The sequence below is a fragment of the Ogataea haglerorum genome (genome assembly GCF_019207285.1).
Source record: "Ogataea haglerorum isolate 81-453-3 chromosome Unknown 81-453-3_NODE_13_length_241470_cov_96.230587, whole genome shotgun sequence".
NCBI lineage: Eukaryota > Fungi > Ascomycota > Pichiomycetes > Pichiales > Pichiaceae > Ogataea > Ogataea haglerorum.
The window spans coordinates 13,621-32,616 of NW_025065163.1; the positions used below are offsets into that span (position 1 = coordinate 13,621).

General features: G+C 46.2%; 11 protein-coding genes across 11 annotated transcripts; 5 read left to right on the forward strand and 6 right to left on the reverse strand.

The window, feature by feature from the left end:
• Positions 1-298: 298 nt before the first annotated feature.
• KL911_004312 (uncharacterized protein) lies at positions 299-2,026 on the forward strand (the record flags this gene model as incomplete). Its single annotated transcript, XM_043199590.1, has 1 exon — positions 299-2,026. One exon carries the CDS (start codon positions 299-301, stop codon positions 2,024-2,026), a length of 1,728 nt encoding a protein of 575 aa, XP_043052804.1.
• Positions 2,027-2,162: 136 nt separating this feature from the next.
• KL911_004313 (uncharacterized protein) lies at positions 2,163-3,263 on the forward strand (the record flags this gene model as incomplete). The annotated part of the gene is made up of 1 exon (XM_043199591.1): positions 2,163-3,263. One exon carries the CDS (start codon positions 2,163-2,165, stop codon positions 3,261-3,263), a length of 1,101 nt encoding a protein of 366 aa, XP_043052805.1.
• Positions 3,264-3,323: 60 nt separating this feature from the next.
• KL911_004314 (uncharacterized protein) lies at positions 3,324-4,961 on the reverse strand (the record flags this gene model as incomplete). The annotated part of the gene is made up of 1 exon (XM_043199592.1): positions 3,324-4,961. One exon carries the CDS (start codon positions 4,959-4,961, stop codon positions 3,324-3,326), a length of 1,638 nt encoding a protein of 545 aa, XP_043052806.1.
• A 39-nt stretch (positions 4,962-5,000) lies between these two features.
• Positions 5,001-5,840, forward strand: KL911_004315 (uncharacterized protein; the record flags this gene model as incomplete). The annotated part of the gene is made up of 1 exon (XM_043199593.1): positions 5,001-5,840. One exon carries the CDS (start codon positions 5,001-5,003, stop codon positions 5,838-5,840), a length of 840 nt encoding a protein of 279 aa, XP_043052807.1.
• Positions 5,841-5,866: 26 nt separating this feature from the next.
• KL911_004316 (uncharacterized protein) lies at positions 5,867-9,559 on the reverse strand (the record flags this gene model as incomplete). The annotated part of the gene is made up of 1 exon (XM_043199594.1): positions 5,867-9,559. One exon carries the CDS (start codon positions 9,557-9,559, stop codon positions 5,867-5,869), a length of 3,693 nt encoding a protein of 1,230 aa, XP_043052808.1.
• Positions 9,560-9,971: 412 nt separating this feature from the next.
• KL911_004317 (uncharacterized protein) lies at positions 9,972-11,948 on the reverse strand (the record flags this gene model as incomplete). The annotated part of the gene is made up of 1 exon (XM_043199595.1): positions 9,972-11,948. The coding sequence occupies one exon, from the start codon at positions 11,946-11,948 to the stop codon at positions 9,972-9,974; it is 1,977 nt and encodes a 658-aa protein (XP_043052809.1).
• Positions 11,949-12,068: 120 nt separating this feature from the next.
• Positions 12,069-13,808, reverse strand: KL911_004318 (uncharacterized protein; the record flags this gene model as incomplete). Its single annotated transcript, XM_043199596.1, has 1 exon — positions 12,069-13,808. The coding sequence occupies one exon, from the start codon at positions 13,806-13,808 to the stop codon at positions 12,069-12,071; it is 1,740 nt and encodes a 579-aa protein (XP_043052810.1).
• Positions 13,809-13,939: 131 nt separating this feature from the next.
• Positions 13,940-14,626, forward strand: KL911_004319 (uncharacterized protein; the record flags this gene model as incomplete). Its single annotated transcript, XM_043199597.1, has 1 exon — positions 13,940-14,626. The coding sequence occupies one exon, from the start codon at positions 13,940-13,942 to the stop codon at positions 14,624-14,626; it is 687 nt and encodes a 228-aa protein (XP_043052811.1).
• A 13-nt stretch (positions 14,627-14,639) lies between these two features.
• On the reverse strand, positions 14,640-17,015 carry KL911_004320 (uncharacterized protein; the record flags this gene model as incomplete). The annotated part of the gene is made up of 1 exon (XM_043199599.1): positions 14,640-17,015. One exon carries the CDS (start codon positions 17,013-17,015, stop codon positions 14,640-14,642), a length of 2,376 nt encoding a protein of 791 aa, XP_043052812.1.
• Positions 17,016-17,131: 116 nt separating this feature from the next.
• On the forward strand, positions 17,132-17,872 carry KL911_004321 (uncharacterized protein; the record flags this gene model as incomplete). Its single annotated transcript, XM_043199600.1, has 1 exon — positions 17,132-17,872. The coding sequence occupies one exon, from the start codon at positions 17,132-17,134 to the stop codon at positions 17,870-17,872; it is 741 nt and encodes a 246-aa protein (XP_043052813.1).
• Positions 17,873-17,923: 51 nt separating this feature from the next.
• KL911_004322 (uncharacterized protein) lies at positions 17,924-18,853 on the reverse strand (the record flags this gene model as incomplete). Its single annotated transcript, XM_043199601.1, has 1 exon — positions 17,924-18,853. One exon carries the CDS (start codon positions 18,851-18,853, stop codon positions 17,924-17,926), a length of 930 nt encoding a protein of 309 aa, XP_043052814.1.
• Between the last annotated feature and the right edge of the window lie 143 nt (positions 18,854-18,996).

Below are 18,996 nucleotides of genomic sequence, written 5' to 3' on the forward strand. Positions count from 1 at the left end.
ATCACATCGCTCGGAGTTTCGACACTTGATTACGGACCACACCACCCACCCTATCATAGAGAAATTGCTCAGAGACGAGGTTCTCAATTATGTCTTCACCTTCTATTGCATAGACGACGAAAAAAGATCGCTCAACCGAGAGCAGGCTCTCTACATACTGGATCCGTTGATACCTTATACAATTGATTGTTTGCTTGCCGATTTTTCTGCCGGCTGCCGGTACCAATCGGCTGTGCTGTGTTTCTTGCCTGGCCTCACTAAGACAACGTATGCTCGGCTGAAGGCCAACACGAATTTAATGAAGGCCTGTGGCAACAATTTCGACTCAATAGACTTTCTCAGCTTAAACCCTCTGGAAAGTCGAGTGTATGTTACAAATAACCATTATTCCATTCCTGCTCTTTACAACCCGCAGCATTTCGGTACAGACCTCAATGAGTATCAAATCGACAAAGCTGTCGAGGCCATGATGAGTGCCTGCGTACTGTCAAACGAATACCCAATAGTTCGGTACTATAATTCCCCTATTTCACGCAAAATTGCTTATCTTTTCCAGCAGACTCTTGATGAGTACTATCGAAAACACCAAGAGCTAGCTCCTGTGAATTCTAAAACAGTGTTCTTTATCACCGATCGTCTTATGGACCTTTTCGCTCCCTTCTGTCACTACAAATTTTATAGATCCCAGATATTTGATCTCATGGACACGCAGATTAGAAAGGCAAGGGGTGAATATACCTATGTGTACGATTATCGAATTCAGACGGGGGAGGGCATGGAAAAAAAACATTTGGTGTTTGACGAGGAAGACCCTGTATATTCCAAGTTGCAGGATCTGCCAATTGAAGATTATACAAAAAGTATAATTGAACAGGTGAATGAGCTGAAAGCCACAGAGGCCAAGTTTTCCAATCTGAAGTACGCTTCAGATTTGTCCCATGCGGCACTGAACCAAGCCGATTATCTTTTCTCCCGTCAGCTGGTTACAGGCCACTTTGAACTAATCAACAAGATAGACAAAACCTTCCGTGACGAGTGTATTTTAGATTGCATGGTTTTTGAGAACAAATGTGCATCCAATTTGAACGGCAGGAAAGAGATGTATGAACCGCTAACAGAGGAGTTGCTAGAACTACTTGCCAATGAGAAAATTGACATAGGAAACAAGATAAGACTGCTCATCGTGTACACCTACTACAGAGGCGGCATCGTGGAGTCGGACTTGCGCAAGCTGTGTCACTTTGGATTACCGGATCAAAGCAAGACGGATTCAATTGTGACTCTATTCAAGAACTTTCAGCATTTGGGATTCAACATGCTGAAGTCTAAGCCTAGCGACAAGCCGTTCAGAATAACGTCATATTTCGACATCAAAGATACTCCCGAGCTCACGGATAGGTATATTCCTAGCTTGACAAATATCGTCACGCGGCTTGCGTACGGAAAACTCCCAGAGGTTTTCAAAGAGACGTACTCAAGCGATCGCGATGAGGACGCCCCTAAAGATTTCCCCTATGTCAAGGGAGCGCCAATTGACGACGACGATGCTGCACAGCAGTTCAATGCTCCTGTTAGAAACATGCCCAAGTGGAAGAGCTCGAAGCAATCGATTGATTCCAACAAAGAGAAACTTTTAATTTTTGTCGCGGGAGGTCTTACTCACTCGGAGTTAAGTTCTGTCACATCGCTCGAGACGAAGATTAATAAAAACATATTCATTGGCACTGACGAGCTCTACTCTACATGGGATCTAATCGGAGATCTTAGGCTTATCAACGACGAGCGTAAAAACTTCAACTTCCCTTTGGACGAGAAATTTGCTAGGAAGCAGGTGCCGCAGCACCTATACGAGCGCTCAGCTGCTACGCAGCCAAACAAAAATTCGGCAATCGCAACTCCAAGCTCTGCCCAAAGCAGAGATTCTTCTCGTTCTTCTAGCGCTCACCAGCTGGCGCAAAGCACATCCTCTGATAGCTCTCGGAAGCGGGACAAGTTCCTCAAAAAATTCAAGGCACTAAACATTTGACGAACGCAAACGGAAAATAGTTCGGACCGAAATAATTATTTTTCAAGATATATAAGCACATCTATATTAATTCGATTCCAATTCAGGTAAATCAACACCGCTTGGGTTTCGGGACGTGTGCTTGAACAATAAAAAGATGATTGGGATAGTTAAAAGAAAAACACAGACAGAAAAGGAGGCACCACCGAAGAAGGACCTCATCAAAGTCTCAATACCTTTTGAACATCCCCCTGACTATTTGAAGCCTCCTGCCGAAAAGGAGCTTACTAAGGAGGAGAAACAGAAATATGTCACAGTTCTCAAACACTTTCAAGATCCCGAACTCAAGGTTCCGACCACTGAGCATAACAAGGGCAAATTGCAGCCTTTAACGGCCGATCAAAAAGCATGGCTTACAAGAGAATGTTTCCTGAGATATTTGCGCGCTACCAAATGGGATGTCTCCCAAGCTATCGAAAGGATTGAAGGAACATTGGGATGGAGATCTGAGTTTGGTATTGATCACTACCTTGACGACTCTAAGAATATCGTCACTCCCGAACTCGTTGCCCCAGAATCGGAGACAGGCAAGGAGGTTGTCTTGGGTTTTGACAACCAATGTAGACCATGCCTATACCTTAAGCCGGGGCGCCAGAACACCAAAACGTCGTTCAGACAAGTCCAGCATTTGGTTTTCTTCCTGGAAAGGGTGATCGACTTTATGCCGTCGGGTCAAGACTCTCTTGCGCTACTGATCGATTTCAAAAACCATCCAGAAATTGCTGCGCAGTCAGAGACTTCAAAGGTGCCTCCGTTGGGAGTTGGTAAGCAAGTGCTACATATCCTTCAGACACATTATCCTGAAAGACTTGGTAAAGCTTTACTTACCAATATTCCATTTCTGGGCAGAGCTTTTTTGAAACTGATCTACCCTTTCATTGACCCGCTGACGAAAGAAAAGCTTGTGTTTGACGCAGACTTCTCCCAGTTCTGTCCTGCAGAGCAGCTAGACAAGGAATTTGATGGCTTAGTGGATTTCGAATACGATCACAAAGTGTACTATCCAGCACTTATCGAGATGGCCCACAAGAAGAGGGTTCATTATATGAATAGATTTGAGGAGTTAGGAGGAGTCGTCGGACTTAGCGAGGCGGACCTTAGAGGAAATGGCCCAGCCACCCTTCCGGTTGGTTCGCACCCTACGGATAGAAAAGTTGACGACTTGACAGATATAGCCGCCAATTTGAGCGTTGAGTAGCGGTATAGATATTAATTGTTAATTTACAGCATCGTAAAGACGAGAGTGTCGCTTTCCTTGTCAGTGATCAGGAGACGCACTTCTCTTACGTTCATTCTCCTCTTCAACGCCGTTCTCTTCATTCTCTGGCAGATTGTTGAGAAGTTCTCTCATGTCTTCTGTGAGCGCACCTAGACCAATTGCAGTAAAGTAATTGATGGAAAACCGCAACCTGTCGGCTCCTGAAGTCGGGAAAATGCCACTGATGTATGGCTGTATATAATCCTCCGAAAGACGGACTTTTAGCTTCTTCAGACCGAGTTCATCCTGCATCTTCACAAACACGAACTTGAGAAAAATCCTACTTGCACTGTTGGTGTCCTCCTCTGTCAGTTGCACAATTTGCAATACCTCCCAGCCCATTTTGTCCGAGGCAAACATGTGTCCCCAGAACGAACCTATATTTCGTATCAGAGACAGTTCATATTGATGGCAGTTTGTGTAGTTCTCGACAAAAACCTCGTCGAAAGCCTTCATCCATTTGCGATTCACAGAGATCAGTTTTTCGCCAACCAGGGCGTAATATTTGGAGTACGTTTTCTCCTGCGCACAACACTTCACTATCATGTCTACTAGCATTTGCTCCTTTCGTTCAGGATCAACGGGTTGCAGCTTTAGCAACTTATGGACAGCTTCCTCATGGTTGATACTGGACATCATAGTCAAGTAAACGGTTTTTTGAAAATTGGTAAGTTCCGACTCTGTGAGGTCTCGGATTTGCTCTTGGGCCACATAATCTGTCTCGTCGTCTTCACTTTCATCCTCACTTTCATTTCGTGAACTATCGTCCTCGAGACCCAGAATCTGCCTTCGTAATTCATCATACTCCTTTTCGTGCTTTCCATATTCCTGGTCGAACTGGAAGGTATTCAGTATCTCATGTGCTTTCAGCTTATCGTCAAGATTCATCGTATGGGTCACCTTATCGTCATCCTCTACTAGATCAAGCTCCTCCACAATCACAGGAGCTCCGTTGTAGTTGTTTTTCCTCTGTTTGAAGGCCTCCTGTATGAGCAGCTGAATTCTCCTAGAAACCAGATCCTCGGTCAGTATGGTACCGAGACGCTCAAAGACAGCATTAAGTGCAACGGAAGAGTTTTCTGATAGAAATTGTCCGCAATTTTGCAACAGAGCACACGCGATCTCCACTGTAGTATCCGTCGGATGCTCTAACAATAAAAATAAAAGCTGCAACGCAACGATATCGTGACAAACCTGAAAATTAACCAGTTGGGACAAGAAGATCACAGATGCTTTACAAATTTCTCGATCATTGTTCTTGTAAGCTCTTCTGAACTGCAAAATCAACCTCGAGACTAGAAGTTTTCCAAGCTCTGGTATTTTAGAGTTTAGGACACAGATCAGAGAAGCATAGACAGCCGTGTAGGCCTGTGACAAGACCTGAGATTTCATTATGCACCGAACAAGCCAACCTTTGCCCCGGATAAGGTTGAGCTTGAAAAGCTCCAATACAACGTCCTTGATGTTTTCTGTGTTCACTTTATTAATTTCTCCATTTATCTGTTTCTTTAGTTTTTCCCATTGCAATCGTTGGTACTCCTCAGATGCGTACGGCACATTGGACTCGGCCAGTAGTGCTTTCAGCTTTGCCGGCGGTACATATTTCTTTGAATCTAGAACTTCTCGAATCGAAGTCATATTTTATTTGAGTCGAGTATTTTTCTTACGATAATTATAATGAATATTATTGTTCTTTTGCCAGAGGGTGAGGTGCTCGAGAAGTTACTTTTTGTTGCCTTGAAGCGTTGCAAACGCAGATTGTTTGCTATTTTGGATCACGAACCAGCGAATTTGAACCAATTGAATGAGTACATATCAAAGATATACGAAATTGCTTATCGCTTCAATGAAGATTTGGATGTGAATGTTGTCTTCCGAGACCCTCATGTACCCGACTGTACCTTGATAAGATATAGCTCATCAGACAGCAAATTGAATTACCCAACTATCGTTGTCCCTGACTCTGAGCTGGATCATGTGAAATTGCAAATATCCACAAAACCTGCTATTTCTTCCACAGTGAATGCATCCTATCAACAATATAAGGTTTCAGCTGTAGGAGGCACTTTTGATCATTTGCACAGTGGACATAAAATGCTCTTGACGGCCTCTGTGTTTGTCACTGCCAGACTACTTATAATAGGAGTAACAGGTCCAGAATTGTTGAAAAACAAGAAATTTGCTGAATATCTGGAGAGCTACGAGACAAGGGTGAAAAAAGTTAAAGCATTTATTGAGTTGATCAACCCTGAATTGCAGGTAGAATTTCATCAAATTAACGATATTTGTGGACCTACCGCGAGTGTTAAAGATATAGACGCGTTAGTTTTAAGTTCGGAAAGTGTGAAAGGAGGCGAATACATCAATAAGGTCAGGGTGGAAAAAGGCTTCCCAGAGTTAGAGGTGGTTCAAATAGCAACAATAGGAGGCGACGAAGCTGGAGGATTTCAAAATAAATTGAGTAGCACCCAGATCCGAAAGAAGGAGTACTTAGGACATCAAGTTTCTCACGATTAACAAGTACGAGCGCTGTAATAACATATTTATTCCCTAATAAAGATAGATGGTTCGAACACGGACGCTTTGCGGACAGAGCGATCGGGGTGGTCAACACAAATCTGTATATCTGCAGAATTCAACACGTCAAAGAGGACGATGGAATCCGTGTCCTCAGAATCCAAATACTCGACATCTTTGAAGTCTGTGATTCCGAATCTAACACTGTTAAACTCTTTCTCGCTCAGTCCAAGTAGCTTGTGCAACCTCGATTTTGTTTTCGAGAGAGGCTCATCTTTGATCAAATCGAAAATGAATGGAAGACCGTGAGGGCTAGTGACCTTGCCGAAGAACTGAAAGCCTGTGACCAGTTTCGAAGTCTTGGAACCATGCTCCAACACTTGCTTGAAGTGCGGGTAGTTTCCAATCACTAAGTGATCAAACGAGTCAATTGTTGTATCTGTTGGGTAAACACTCAAGCGAACATGACGAACAGGTGCCCAACAAACTAGGTTTTCACGCTCCTGAGGCTTGATGTTCACCTTTGTTTGCAACCTATCGATTAGGTCGTCAATAGTGCTTGATCTAGGAAGGAAAAACTCATGTTTTTGCTCCCGGCAGATACCTTGGCCGACCCATGAGACATGACAGAGTTTCATCTCTTCGAACTCTGCAAGAGTGACATTCAGTACTTCGTACTGGATCTCTAGCGTCTGGGATTTAGGAATCTTGTCGATAAGCCTTTTAAAGACAGTATCTCTTTTCAGCGGAATCCGCTGATTAGAGTGTCCCAAGATAAACAGTCTCAAATAGTCAGGGTCAACTCGGATATGAGCTCCAATCTTCTCTGCCAAAGCCTGGTAGTTGGACATTGTCGAAAACCAGAGTTCAAAGTCCTTGCTCAAAGACGACTTAGAGGAGTTTGACCTAGATTTCGTATCAACAGGGTCTATGTCTTCTGTGATCTTGACGTACTCTTCTTCATCCTCATCAACTTTGACCAGTGGAGAAATCTTGAAGTGACATCTATTTGCCATAAAGTCGTAGATGTCTTCAACAGTCTTCAGTTCCCAATCAGGGCTAGGATTCAGCTCGGCGTCAGTCTTAGTGAAACAAATGATATCACCGTTACCAAGCTCAGACTTGTAGAAGCTCTTCGAAGGATTGAGCCATTGAATCTGGTTTGGTCCAAATTCTTCATAAAATCTAAGTGGAGTTGAGATATCAAATCCCATCAAATTGTTCAAAAGCTCCGTTAGATATTCAACTTGATTTTCCGCAGGAACAATAATATGGGTAACCCCTTTAACAGATTGCTTGTCTTGGTCGAAATATTTGATAAACAACATGATTTTGTCAGAAGCATCAGACACGGACTCAAATTTAGGAACACTAAATTCTGAACTGACTAGTTCCACCGCCTTTTCGAATTTAACATCCAAAGGTTCCAAGCTGAAGAACGACGCAGGGATCTTCTGTTTATTACTAAGCTCAAAGATACCATTTGACACAAATTTAAGCTCTCTTGACGACTCCTCCAAAAATAGTATCAGCTGTGAGCTCTGCGCTGTTTTTCTTCTTTTCGACATTAGAGATTCATTGTATTTGACAACCTGGTTAACAGTGATGTCGTTGTTCTTAGGATCATCGAAATGGCGCGGGATAGGCATATATGGACGATATGCAAAGTTATGGCGACTTACAATGCTCCAAAACCTGAATTGTTTGGTTTTATCCGCATCGTAGCCAAGCTTTTGCGCCACCAGATCGTAAACTTTTGAGAAAGGCTCTGACTTTAGCATACGAAATTTCAAGGAGAAAGATTCAGGCTCAAACAAGTCTGGAGAGAAATTGAGCCTATCCTCCTCGTTTGGACCAAGATCAAAGCCTTGATATTTTAAGAAGCCTTTATTCGTGTACACCTTGATGTTCGCGTACAGGTGCATTTCCTCCTGCTCTTTGCGTAACTTCTCATACTCCTCCTGCTCATATTTGATTTGCTTGGAAATGTGAGATGGAACATCAGCATCTGTAACCTCACTCAAAACTTCCTCAAACTTTGTCTTGCGGATGTAGACAAGCATATAGGCCGAAGTGTGTCTCTTGATGTGATACTCCTGCTGTTGCTCTCTGGTAAGTTTTCTAGGGTCGATAGTCAAGCTATCTGCACCAAAATTACCTTCAAAGACTTCATATGGAGTCACTCTCCATACCTTATCGTCCTCAAATCTAAACCACTCATCTTTCGGTGTTGGCTTAATCATTGCATAGTAATGACCCACAGAAACGTCACCCTGATGCACCAAGACTCCTTGTAATTTGTATTCCCAGTCTTCGTCATAGTTTGGAGCCTCTTTGTCCAAATAAGGTTTGAGATCGATTGAGTCAAAAAACTCGTACTTATCATTTATCTTGACCAGCTGATCGTACTCAAAATCATACTCAAACCGTTTGAGCTGTAAATGCAGAACCGGTGGGAAACTTTCGAACACGACACCTTTCTCAGCATCCTGTAGACCATATCCGGAGGCATCGTATTTGTTGTCTCCGTTGAGAAGCTCCAGCTCAATGTAGTTCTCAAATGACTCTCTTATGTTTTTCAGATTCTTCACATTCAACTGTATATCCCAGAAATCTTCAATGCGACTACTTTCGTAATCGACATTGATGCAGCGGATGAAACTCTTCATTTTGCCCACGAATATATCATTTAAGCATCCTTCAATTTCTGTATTCTTCATTTTGGACTCCAGTCTATCCATAAGAATTCGGTTCAGTTCCTGGACATCGTGCTGGGTAAAAGCGTCCGCACTATTCCAGCCAAACGAATGAGTTAGCTCTTGCGTGTCAATAGGCTTGTTTGATGTCTGTAGACTGTAAAATATTCTCTGTAGTGATAAGGACACGCTCTTGGGCTGTTCGAGGTATTGCTGGAAAGAGTTGTATCCGAAGCTGATCTCGTCTTGCGTTGGAATTTGGTAGACCTTCTTCCTAAACACTTTAGTGAAGAAATAGGATTGCAATAAAGAATTCAAGTAACAGGTTGCACCTTGGTTAGTAATTCCCACATAGCCGGTCTCTTTCTTTGAGTCGTAATCCAGAAAGTCGTGCCATAAAACTCCAGTATGATCTTTGATAACTCTGACATATGCTGTGATATTGAGGCTGCTTGCCTTCAGCATCTTCACGTCTGATGCCTGCCTGTTGTTTAAAAGACCGACAAATCCCCAGTCTGTGATCCTGGGGTTGAAGCGATAAAACGAATTATTGACTTTGTGAACTGAAGGTTCTGAAGGAAGCCAGGCATCAATTGCGAATTGAACACAGCAGTGCCAATTATCACCCTCCTTGGCCTTCAATGGATGCGCCTCCAGATATACGGAGTAAGCAGAAGTGTTCTTTCTTGTTGGCGGCATGAGCAGAAGGTTGAACTCAAAGTCATCTCCAACTCTGAATCTTGGGCCAGCGTATTTTTCATCTTTGAGCTCTGTAATTCCAGAAATCTCCCACGTGTTAGCTCCTTCTGCTTCAATGTCATAGCATCGTGGAGGCTCGTCGAGATATTGCTGGAAGACACTTTGGTGGTCCGTAGAGGTTTGCGATCTGGAGCTAGCGGCTTCCTGGGCCGGGTGTGGTTGAGACGTGGGAGACCTTTCATCATCGGTGATAAAGTCTGAGGAGTCGCTCGACGATACTTCTTGCTCGTAGCCTTCCTTGGTACCACGATTGAGTCCATTCATGATCAAGGCGTATCAAGAATACAGGAAACGGGCTGTAGAAAGGGGTATCCGAAAAGCTTTCAAGTGCCAATTGCTCGTATCTTGAAGTGCGCTATTTGGTCTCTTGTGATAGAGAACTGAAAGAAGCGGACCTAAGCGGAACTGGCTAGATCAGCGATCACTGTTATGGAGCAATTTGCCTCTAAATGTGAAACGATACGTAGAAACGTCTGCTGCGATTTAAAATGCCAATTGCAACAGATCCTCACTGTTTGATGTCTTTCACTTCAACTGCGGCCCGGGTTTGGTTTTCAATGAGATTAAGAAACGCTATGATATGGCGTGCTTAAAATCAGTAGCACCCTTTCAAATTAATTATTTTACAAAATCTGTCATGTCTTATCATGGCACAATTATTATAAATTACACATCTTTACACATTCAGCCGAAATAGTTTGCTTCTCAGATCCTCGTCAAACAGATGGCTTGACACCACCTGGTCAATACTTGGCTCAAGCCCGGGAGAATGATTGACAGGAGTCTCAATTTCCTCTCCAACGCGCGGCCGGAAATAATTATTCTGCGAATCGTCCTCGTCGTCGATATCAACCGTGGAGTCGCTCATGTCCTCGTTTGCAACGGTTCGACGCGTTCTGGTCTGGATCAAGTGACATTTCTTCTTCGGGCTTTTTTCCTTGCCTTTTGCTGTACCGCTCACTACATTTGACGCGTTTTGATCCTCACTGTCGTCGTCGTAGTCGATCTCGAAATTTCCTGCAAGCTCGTCCTGCAGATCCTGTTTTTCTCTCTCGTTTATATCTTCCTCTAAAGGACCATTGAAATCTTCTGATTTAATGACATTTTTCAGCTTAGACGGCTTGGTGACACCAGATTTGCTTGCCACCTCGTCCAGATGCTCGTCATTTATCATGAACCGTGCTTTTGGCGCCGCAGACCTATGGGGCCGATGCTGCTTTTCATTTTTCTCTTTCGACTGGTTAACGTAATTCACATCCAGGTTGTCCTCGTCCTCGAGATCGCTCTCTGGAGACGAACCGTGTCTTCTGTGATAAGTGTTGTAGGACTTTTTGTTCTTGTCACTCAGAAGATGGATAAATGATTTCTGCTCTTCTCTGTTATTCCAATTGAGCACCCTGCTCACGCTATCAATGTACTCCGTTTTGGAAGACCTCACAGTAGGGAAAGGGAATGGTGAAGCACACACAGTGACATAATATCCTTTGAGCAGCTCAACCCTAGAACGTCCATCAAATGAAGCCCAAGCGGTAGCTCTTGATCGAATAGGCACCTTCACCTTCAGAGACATGGTATCTGGTAGCAAAATCGGACGGAAAGAAAGCGTGTGTGGACAAATGGGCGTCACGCTGATGGCACTGACGCCAGGGTGCACCAAAGAGCCTCCTGCGCTCAGCGAGTAGGCAGTAGACCCGGTAGGGGTAGCGATAATAAGCCCGTCTGCCTGGGCAACAGTAAGCAGCGATCCATCACCATAGAGCTCTAGCATCGAGACCCAAGGAGAGGGCCCCCTATCGACTGTGAGCTCATTCAAAACTTGCTGCTCGCAAATCAAGTCACCTTCAGCAGTGTGAACGCGGCAAGTGAAACGCATTCTTAAATTTGTGCGAACTCCGTTCTTGATCACATTTGACAGAATGCTCCGAAAGTTCTCAAAAGGGAAGGTTGTAAGAAAACCCAGAGAGCCCAGAGAAAAGGCCATTACCGGGGGCACAACCCTTTGAAAAAGAGTGGAAGCATAGAGGACAGTACCGTCGCCCCCTAAAGTGATAACCAGGTCGAAGATATCGGGATTCTCTCTGATAAGTTTCTTGGTCCAATACTTCAGACGACCTTTGGCAGAGGGGTTATCATGGATCAGACCGTTGGCGTCAAACCGCTTGGACGTTTCGAGATGATAATCCACGTAGACTTGCGTTTCATCATTGATCGTAAGAAGCCATTCAGCGACCTCTTTGGTGAGATAAACTAGCGAGTTATCTCTTGCCTTGGTGATTAGCATAACTGAGCGCAACTGCAAATGTATCGTGGCCCTATCCAAGTTTCTGGCAAGAATTCGGACCCCATGGGCCGTTTTTGCTAGTTGAGCATGCGACTTGACACTCTTTAGATTCTTGTTCGATAAGCTTCGAAACAAATCGTCTGTAGTGGGGGACTTGTCCGTCACATTATGTGAAGCGCGATGATGGTTTGATTTGTTTGAATCGTCCTTTAGCGTAAAGGTTTCCCTTGGGTTATCCCTGCAGTATAAGCTATCGTGTAAGATCGGTTGCTTGGGCTGCAAAGATTCGGAACGCTCCATGTGCTCAGATCCCGATAGCCCATACATCGAGCTACTATTGGAAGACATTGCTTCCGAATTAAATTCCTCCATGCTCCAGATGAAATGAATTTCTTTCGGATGACCGACAGCCCAATTCCGTGTTTTCTTTGAGTTTTTGGAGCATAACGTAAAATTGACCAGTATTTATTTTACTACTTTATTTCTCTCAATTTAGTCCCGCGTAACTTTGCAACTCCATCCCGAATTTTTATCCAAAAGAGGCAATGAGGCTCCCAAACACCATCCCAGCTCGTTGTCACTGATTTTCTTTGCCGTTCTCAGCTCTCTGTGCAAAGGAATGTCGTACCCCGTGTGCAGCAGAGCAGTCATGAACGAAAGGTCCAAACACCACAGAGGCTCTGCATTCAGTTCCTTGAGACCTTCAGGCTGTGAAAGGTACTGGTTCCAAGCAGTGGATCCGGAACAAACGATCTTGGTGAGGTCTTTCATCTCGTCCAGTGTGAAGGAAAGTGGCATTCCAATAGGCTTGAGTCTATCGTAGAAGTAGGAGAACACAAACATGTCTGAGGTCTGGGCGAACTGGTGTCTCAAAGAAGGCTGGTAGATACCGTTGAACGAACAAGACTTCGATTTGCATTCCATGTCTTTGTTGAGGATGGTCTCTGCCAATGATCTACATTGAACCGCAGCCGTTTTTGCCATGTCGTCGTCTTCGCTCTTTGCCATTGAGACAAAGTTCACAGCGTAGCTGGTCTTGTCAGAAAGCTCGACAATCACATTTTCAGCCGTAACTCCTGGGGGAAGACATGGATGTGGAATGGAAACCTTAGCAACGGCATTCTCCGGGTCAGAAACCGGAGTAAGCTCGTACTTTGGATCGTTGAGAGCAGTCTCCAAAACCAAAGCATTGACCTTTTTCCTGCCTTGCATGAGTCCAAACCCAAGATGCGAGTACTGGTACAAAGTGAAGTCGACGCCTCCAAAACTCACTTCGTACTTGTGCTCTCCTTCAATCATGCTTTGTCCATCTAAAGGCTCGAAAACGATCTGGGTGGATCCTCCTCCCAGATCGAACACGGCTGCAGTCGGACGCTTTTCCTTGGCGCCGATGTTTCCAAGCAAGTAGTTGGTAGTGATCCAGGCATAGACGCCTTCGTCACTGCCGTCCATGATGGAAACGCCGTCTCCCTCGACAACCGGGAATGGATAGTCATCCTCTAGGTGACGTCTAACCTCCGCAAGAATAGCTGACGATTTCTGTTCTCCAAGCAGTCTGAGACCTGCAGTGGCCTTGACTGCAACCGGTGTGCACGCCTGTTTGTCCTTTGGCACGGTCTCAAGCGCAACCTCGAGAAGCTCGTCCAAAGAGGCAGCAGCCGCAACCGTGTCGGTGTCGAACGAGGACAGACCTGGTTTTTTCATCTTGAACTCTTCATTCAGCAGCTTCGGAGGAGATTGGCACGTATCAAACGAGTACACGTGTATTCTGGATCCTGTGGATCCCGCGTCGATCATGATCACGTATTCCTCGCCCGACTCGCACGATGCAGACTTGGTTTCCTGCGCAACCTTGGCCTCCTCCTTCGACTCGTGCAGTGGTGCGGACTGTCTCATGCCGGTGGACTTAGGCTTGGCAGTAACCGGGGTGGCGTGTTTCTCTTCTTGTGCGCGTGTCCTGTAGTTTTGCGGCTCCAGAGTCGATGACGATGATAACACATCGTCAATAACTGGCTTCTTCTCCTCTATCAGCCCACCGGGTGCAGATGTAGACGTATCCAGCGGCTCGCCTGGCTTTATATGAGAGGTAACCTGAGACTCAGAGACAAGTCCCGGGAACGCGTCCTCCGTCTTTGGGTGGGAGGGGGCCATGAACACAACGATGTATATTATGGCCAAGGCTGCTCCCGCCACAAGAAACTTATTATAGCGGTAGGAGAATAGCAGAGACATGACGGGCAGTAGCTATGTCTGGGTGCTTCACAGTATTAAAAGACCTTTTGTTTCCAGCTACTTGTCCTCAGATTAAATTTAGCAGAAAAAAAATTGAGATTTTTTATCGTGTAGAAAAAATCCTAACGATTATGGTCACTAAATTGTACGGAAGACAGCATGGGGCAATTGGCTCGCGACCGCGCGTGACACAAGACACGGATGATGTAAAAGATGCCGAGGCCTTTCGAACCATGTGTTTGCAGGAGATTTCTGCTAAGATCGAGAAGATCAACGACCCCTTGCTTCAAGACTCTCAGATAAGGGACCTTAACGACGAATTGAACAAGCTCATGCGGGAGCGGCGCGCATGGGACCACCGTGTGAAGGAACTTGGAGGGCCTGATTACCTCAGTACATCTGCTGTAGCCGATGGCTCTGTTATGGTGAACAATTACCGATATTTTGGTAGAGCGAAACAGCTACCGGAGGTGGAACGATTGCTTAAGACTAGAGAACAAGATAGCAAGTCTGCGTCTTTTGGAAATGCAATAGAGAGATTTTTGCGGCTAAATCAGACAGATCTGGGGCCGGCCTACTACGGATACGAGGATGAGGACGAGTTGGACTTGCGTATTCCCGATGACAGGGCCCACGATATTCCAGAGAAGTGCTCTTTGCTGGAATTTGAGCACAAGCGAACTGCGGAGCTGCAAACTAGCTGCTTCGAGAAAAACCCTCTGTTTGACTTGCCTCCGCTCCCCACCGAGCAAGAATACCAAGACGCCGTGGTGGCACTTAGAAAGCAGCAGTTGCTGGAGAGACTGAAAAATCGGTAATGTCTGTGGTGTATTAAATTAGCAAGCTGATCCCTTTACTGATCATTTCCCTGAAGTTGCTCGCGTAATGCGTGTCGTCCTCCCAAATGATGCGGTCGATCTCCCGTCTGCCGGAGTCGAGGTCGAGCTGGTCGAGACGGTGGACTCTCGTGCGTCGAAAAATCTTGTACACAATGTAGCAGAAAATGCACACAAACAACGAGCCGTAGCACGACAAAAAGTATGCTGTTGACCACTGACCGTGGATAAACGGGATAAAACCTCCAACCAGCACCAAGCATAGCGAGCCCAGCATCCCAAAGTACGCGAGATATGGCTGGAAAGGAGATCTGTAGGGGTAGTTTTTCTCTGTTCGACTTATGATATCTGGGCGTAGCTGCAACCCGTAGAAAAACCTGATGAACGACAAACACATACCTGACCAAACAAGCAGTCCTGTGGACGCACAGACACTGAGCAGGCGCTCGAACACCAGGGCAGTGTTGTTGTTGACCGACAGATATGCGAGTGAGGAAAACAAGCCTGTGAAGAGGACACTCATGTATGGCACACCGTTTCTGGAGCAGATGGAAAAGAGCTTGGGCGCCTTGGCTTGAATCGACAGGTAATACAGCGTCCGTGACGAGGCGTAGAGTTGCGAAGATGCCGCGGTCAGTGCAAAGTACACCAGAAAGCCGTTGGTGGCAGCCGCAAAGGTGCAGAGCCCGGCACTCTGGAGAGCAATCACAAACGGCGACTGGTTGCCGTTGGCAAAGCCTGCCCACTGGAGCAGGTGCGTTTTGCAGTTCCCGCCGCCGTTAAGCCGGATGACCGTATCCTCTAATTGCTCGCGCTGTTTTTTCTCGCTTTCGGTAGAAGGACCTGACCAGGTGAAGTATCTCAGTAAGCGCGGGTCGCCGCTGTAAATGTTGAGGCCAATGATAAACACTGCCAGGATATAGAACACAAGGATACGCCAGTAGATGTTTCTGGTTGCAAGCGGGATGGCGTGGCGCGGGTTCCGGGACTCGCCCCCTGCAATGAGAACAATTTCTGTACCTACGTAACCGTAGGCTGCCACCACAGAGGCTATAAGAACCTGCAAAAACCGGCCCTTAGCGCCTCCTATGCCATCTGTGGCTCCTGTACCTGTGTCCTTGACGTCAAAAGTTGGTCTAAAGGGCCCGTAGGTGATGTGGTGCTGCAGGTCTGATTTGGAGCTGTCCCAATATCGGAACCCAATTCGTTCGTGGTGGGGCGCAGATCCGCCCGCGTTGAGCACGCAGTTGTAGATCAGCAGAGCTACCAGGATAAGCAGCTTGAAAAGAGTGGAAAAGTACTCGATCTCTCCGTAAACCCTGATATCGCACAGGTTTATCAGCAGCGCAACCACCAAAAACAGCGTTATCCAGCCTGCCGTGTTGGGCCCGGGAATATCGAGGCTGGGATAGAAACTGAGCATGATGGAGGCTGCGGTGATCTCCGTAGGGAAGCCGATGCAGTAGCTGAGCCAGTAGCACACGCCGAGCGCGAACCCAAACGCGTCGTCGACGAATCGGGACGACACTCCGGAAACGCCGCCACAGAGCGGGATGAGCGTCACCATTTCGCAGAAAGACAGCATCGTAGCCAAGACTATCAACCCTGCGATGCTGAACCCCAGCAGACAGCCCAGTGGACCGGCGATGCTGAACGCCTTGCCTGAGGAAAGTAATAGGCCCACGCCTAGCGTTCCTCCCAGCGCGATTTGGTGCAGATGGCGGACATGCAACTTGCGTTGTATGCGGTAGTTGCGGTTGATGTTGAAGTAGTCGAAAAACGACTTTCTTTTCTTCCGGGACTCCAGCGCAGGCTCTATTCGTCGAAAAGTGTAATCCAGGTTTTCGTCGTTGCTCACAATCATTTCTGGCTGGTCGTCGTCTATGTTGATATCGCTGAAGTCAGACTTCCTGATATGTGCTATCGTCTGGTGCTCGATGGGCAGCTCTTCCACCTCCTCGTTCTCGTCGATAGGAACGGTTTCAAGACTGCTTACTCTGCTGAGGTTGACGATTCCGAGCTTGGGCTCGCTCCAGCTCTGGCGATTGCGTCGTTCCTGATTCAAGCGTGATATGGCGTTCCTGATTCTACTCTCCTTTTGAATGCGCCGTTCGTAAGCTTCGAAGTCGCTCGCATACTCAGTACTGTTGTTGTTTGCGTAGTAGTCGTACAGATCGCTGTAATAAAACCGTGAAGACGTGGCTCCTGGAGTAGAGCCTGCTCTAATGATTTTGTGTATGATGGAGCTGTGGAGGTCGGACGACGTCGACTCAGACGCTTCGCTAGAAGCAGAAAGCGAGGGCTCGTAGTTCCCCAGCTGCGGAAATAACGCAGACGCAGCGTCGTCGTCGGAATCCTGTCCTGATGGCATGGCAAAAGATAAAGTGTCTGTCAAAAGTGCCCGTTTAGATACAGGCTTTGGAAGAGCACACGACTCCGCGAGGCTTGAATTTTTTAAAATTTTCAGAGCTCGCCCAACCGACAACCATGGCCAGACAAAACTTTGTAGGGTTTGTCATATCCCAAGGGAAGATGGACAAGACCGTGAAGGTGCGGGTCATGCAGAAGGTATTGAACAAGAAACTGCAAAAAGAGTACTTGAAAAAAAAGGATTTCCTTGTCCATGACGAAGCCAATATTTGCAAAGAGGGAGATCTGGTGAGAATCGAGGCCACGCGTCCGTTGAGTGCACGCAAGTCGTTTGCTGTGGCAGAAATTAAGAAAAACAAAGGTGAGGAGTTTCAGCATTACCAGGAAGAGGCCAAAAGACAGGTGGCAGAGGAAGAGACGAGGAGAAGACAAGACCTGCTCAGAAGAAGAGAGTTATACAACAACTCTTCAACGCTGTATCACGACTTAGACGAGGTGAAGATGCTCAGAAAGCCTTTTTCGGAGTTGTCTGAAGAGGAGCGCGAGAAGATAGCCAATTTGAAGCTTAAATATGGGATTTCTAACTGGGACGCAGGTTTCGAGAACCAGGAGCTTTTCATGTCGAGCCTCTCGCATCTTGCAAACAAGCTGGAGTCAATCAGATCCGAAGTGGAGCTCAGCAAGAAGCTGGAAGACATAATAGCCAAAGGAGAGTCCGATACGACTTTCAGGATGCTCGTAAACAGACTCGACCTGGATCCGGCAACTACGAAGAAAAACATCATGAAAAACAAGATGCGGAGAGTGTTACAGACCGCTTCCGGGGAGGAGCTGGCCCAATGGGGCATCGATTTGTAAATAGCCTTATATACTCGAAATGTAAGCGAAAGCAATGCATACACCTGCTTATTAAATAGTGTCAAAAACGTTCCCCACAGTGTTGCCGTGCAACGGGCTGTTGTCGCTGGAAAAGTTCAGCAGGTTCGCAAGTCCCATCAGCCGGCTCGGATTGCCGGTGGACGGCTGGCCAGAGGCTGCCTCGGGGTTCTCGTACTGGTCAATCTCCTGTTTCAAACGTTCATATACGGACGAGAACTTGTTGTCGTTAAGCTCGCTGATTTTCCGGAAATCGGTGAGCCAGTCTTGAGTAATGGCAAGAATGATATTGTGTTTCTTCTCGCTGAGAAATTGCATGAGAATATCGTCCAAAATTGTGTTCAATCTGTCAACTGTAAGACTGTGGTAATAGCGGTATTCAACGGCATGGAATTTCGGCAAGCGTGGGAAACACTTGGCCAGAAATTTCATCAGAAACATGAGTGGAATAGTGAGGTCGGACTCGATGGGAGGGAGGAAGTTTAGTGTGTAGTCGGAAAGAGTCTGGAAAAAGTCCTCCACATGCGGTTTCACCCTGAGGAATGAGTAGTCTGACGATGCATCCACTCGGTAGGGCATGTTCTGCAATATCCTTTCTAGTTTCTGTTCTAGCACCATTAATGAGTCTTCTATAGTGACTTGCGGAGAGATCTTGAGTAGCGTAGGGGCCACCTCTGGGTGTTCGGACACTAGATTGGAAACTAGGTTCTGCAACGATTCTTGGTCTAAAGTCTCTATGATTCTCGAAACAGAGAGTTTCTGGCCCACAACCTGCAGTTGCCTCTGTTTTTTGTGCTGCACTAGCTTGCTCAGTGTTTTCGGCGTGAAACGAGGCTTGCTGGCATCTTCATTGTGGGATTCATCGATATGGCGACGCTTGCCCACTTTCTTGGATTTCGTGATACGGTGTAGGTCCTTTCCCGAAAGGTGATTCTGGAATTCCATCTGGTTCGTCAACGTCATTGGTTCGCAGACAAAAGCTAGCAGAAGGAACTGATATAGAACGCTGTTTGTTGCTGCTGTTTGTTATACTTGGGAAAATATTTTTACTCTTTGCCCTCCTCAGCCACAAGGCGGCCTTCAGTATTCTACATCACTAGCCACAA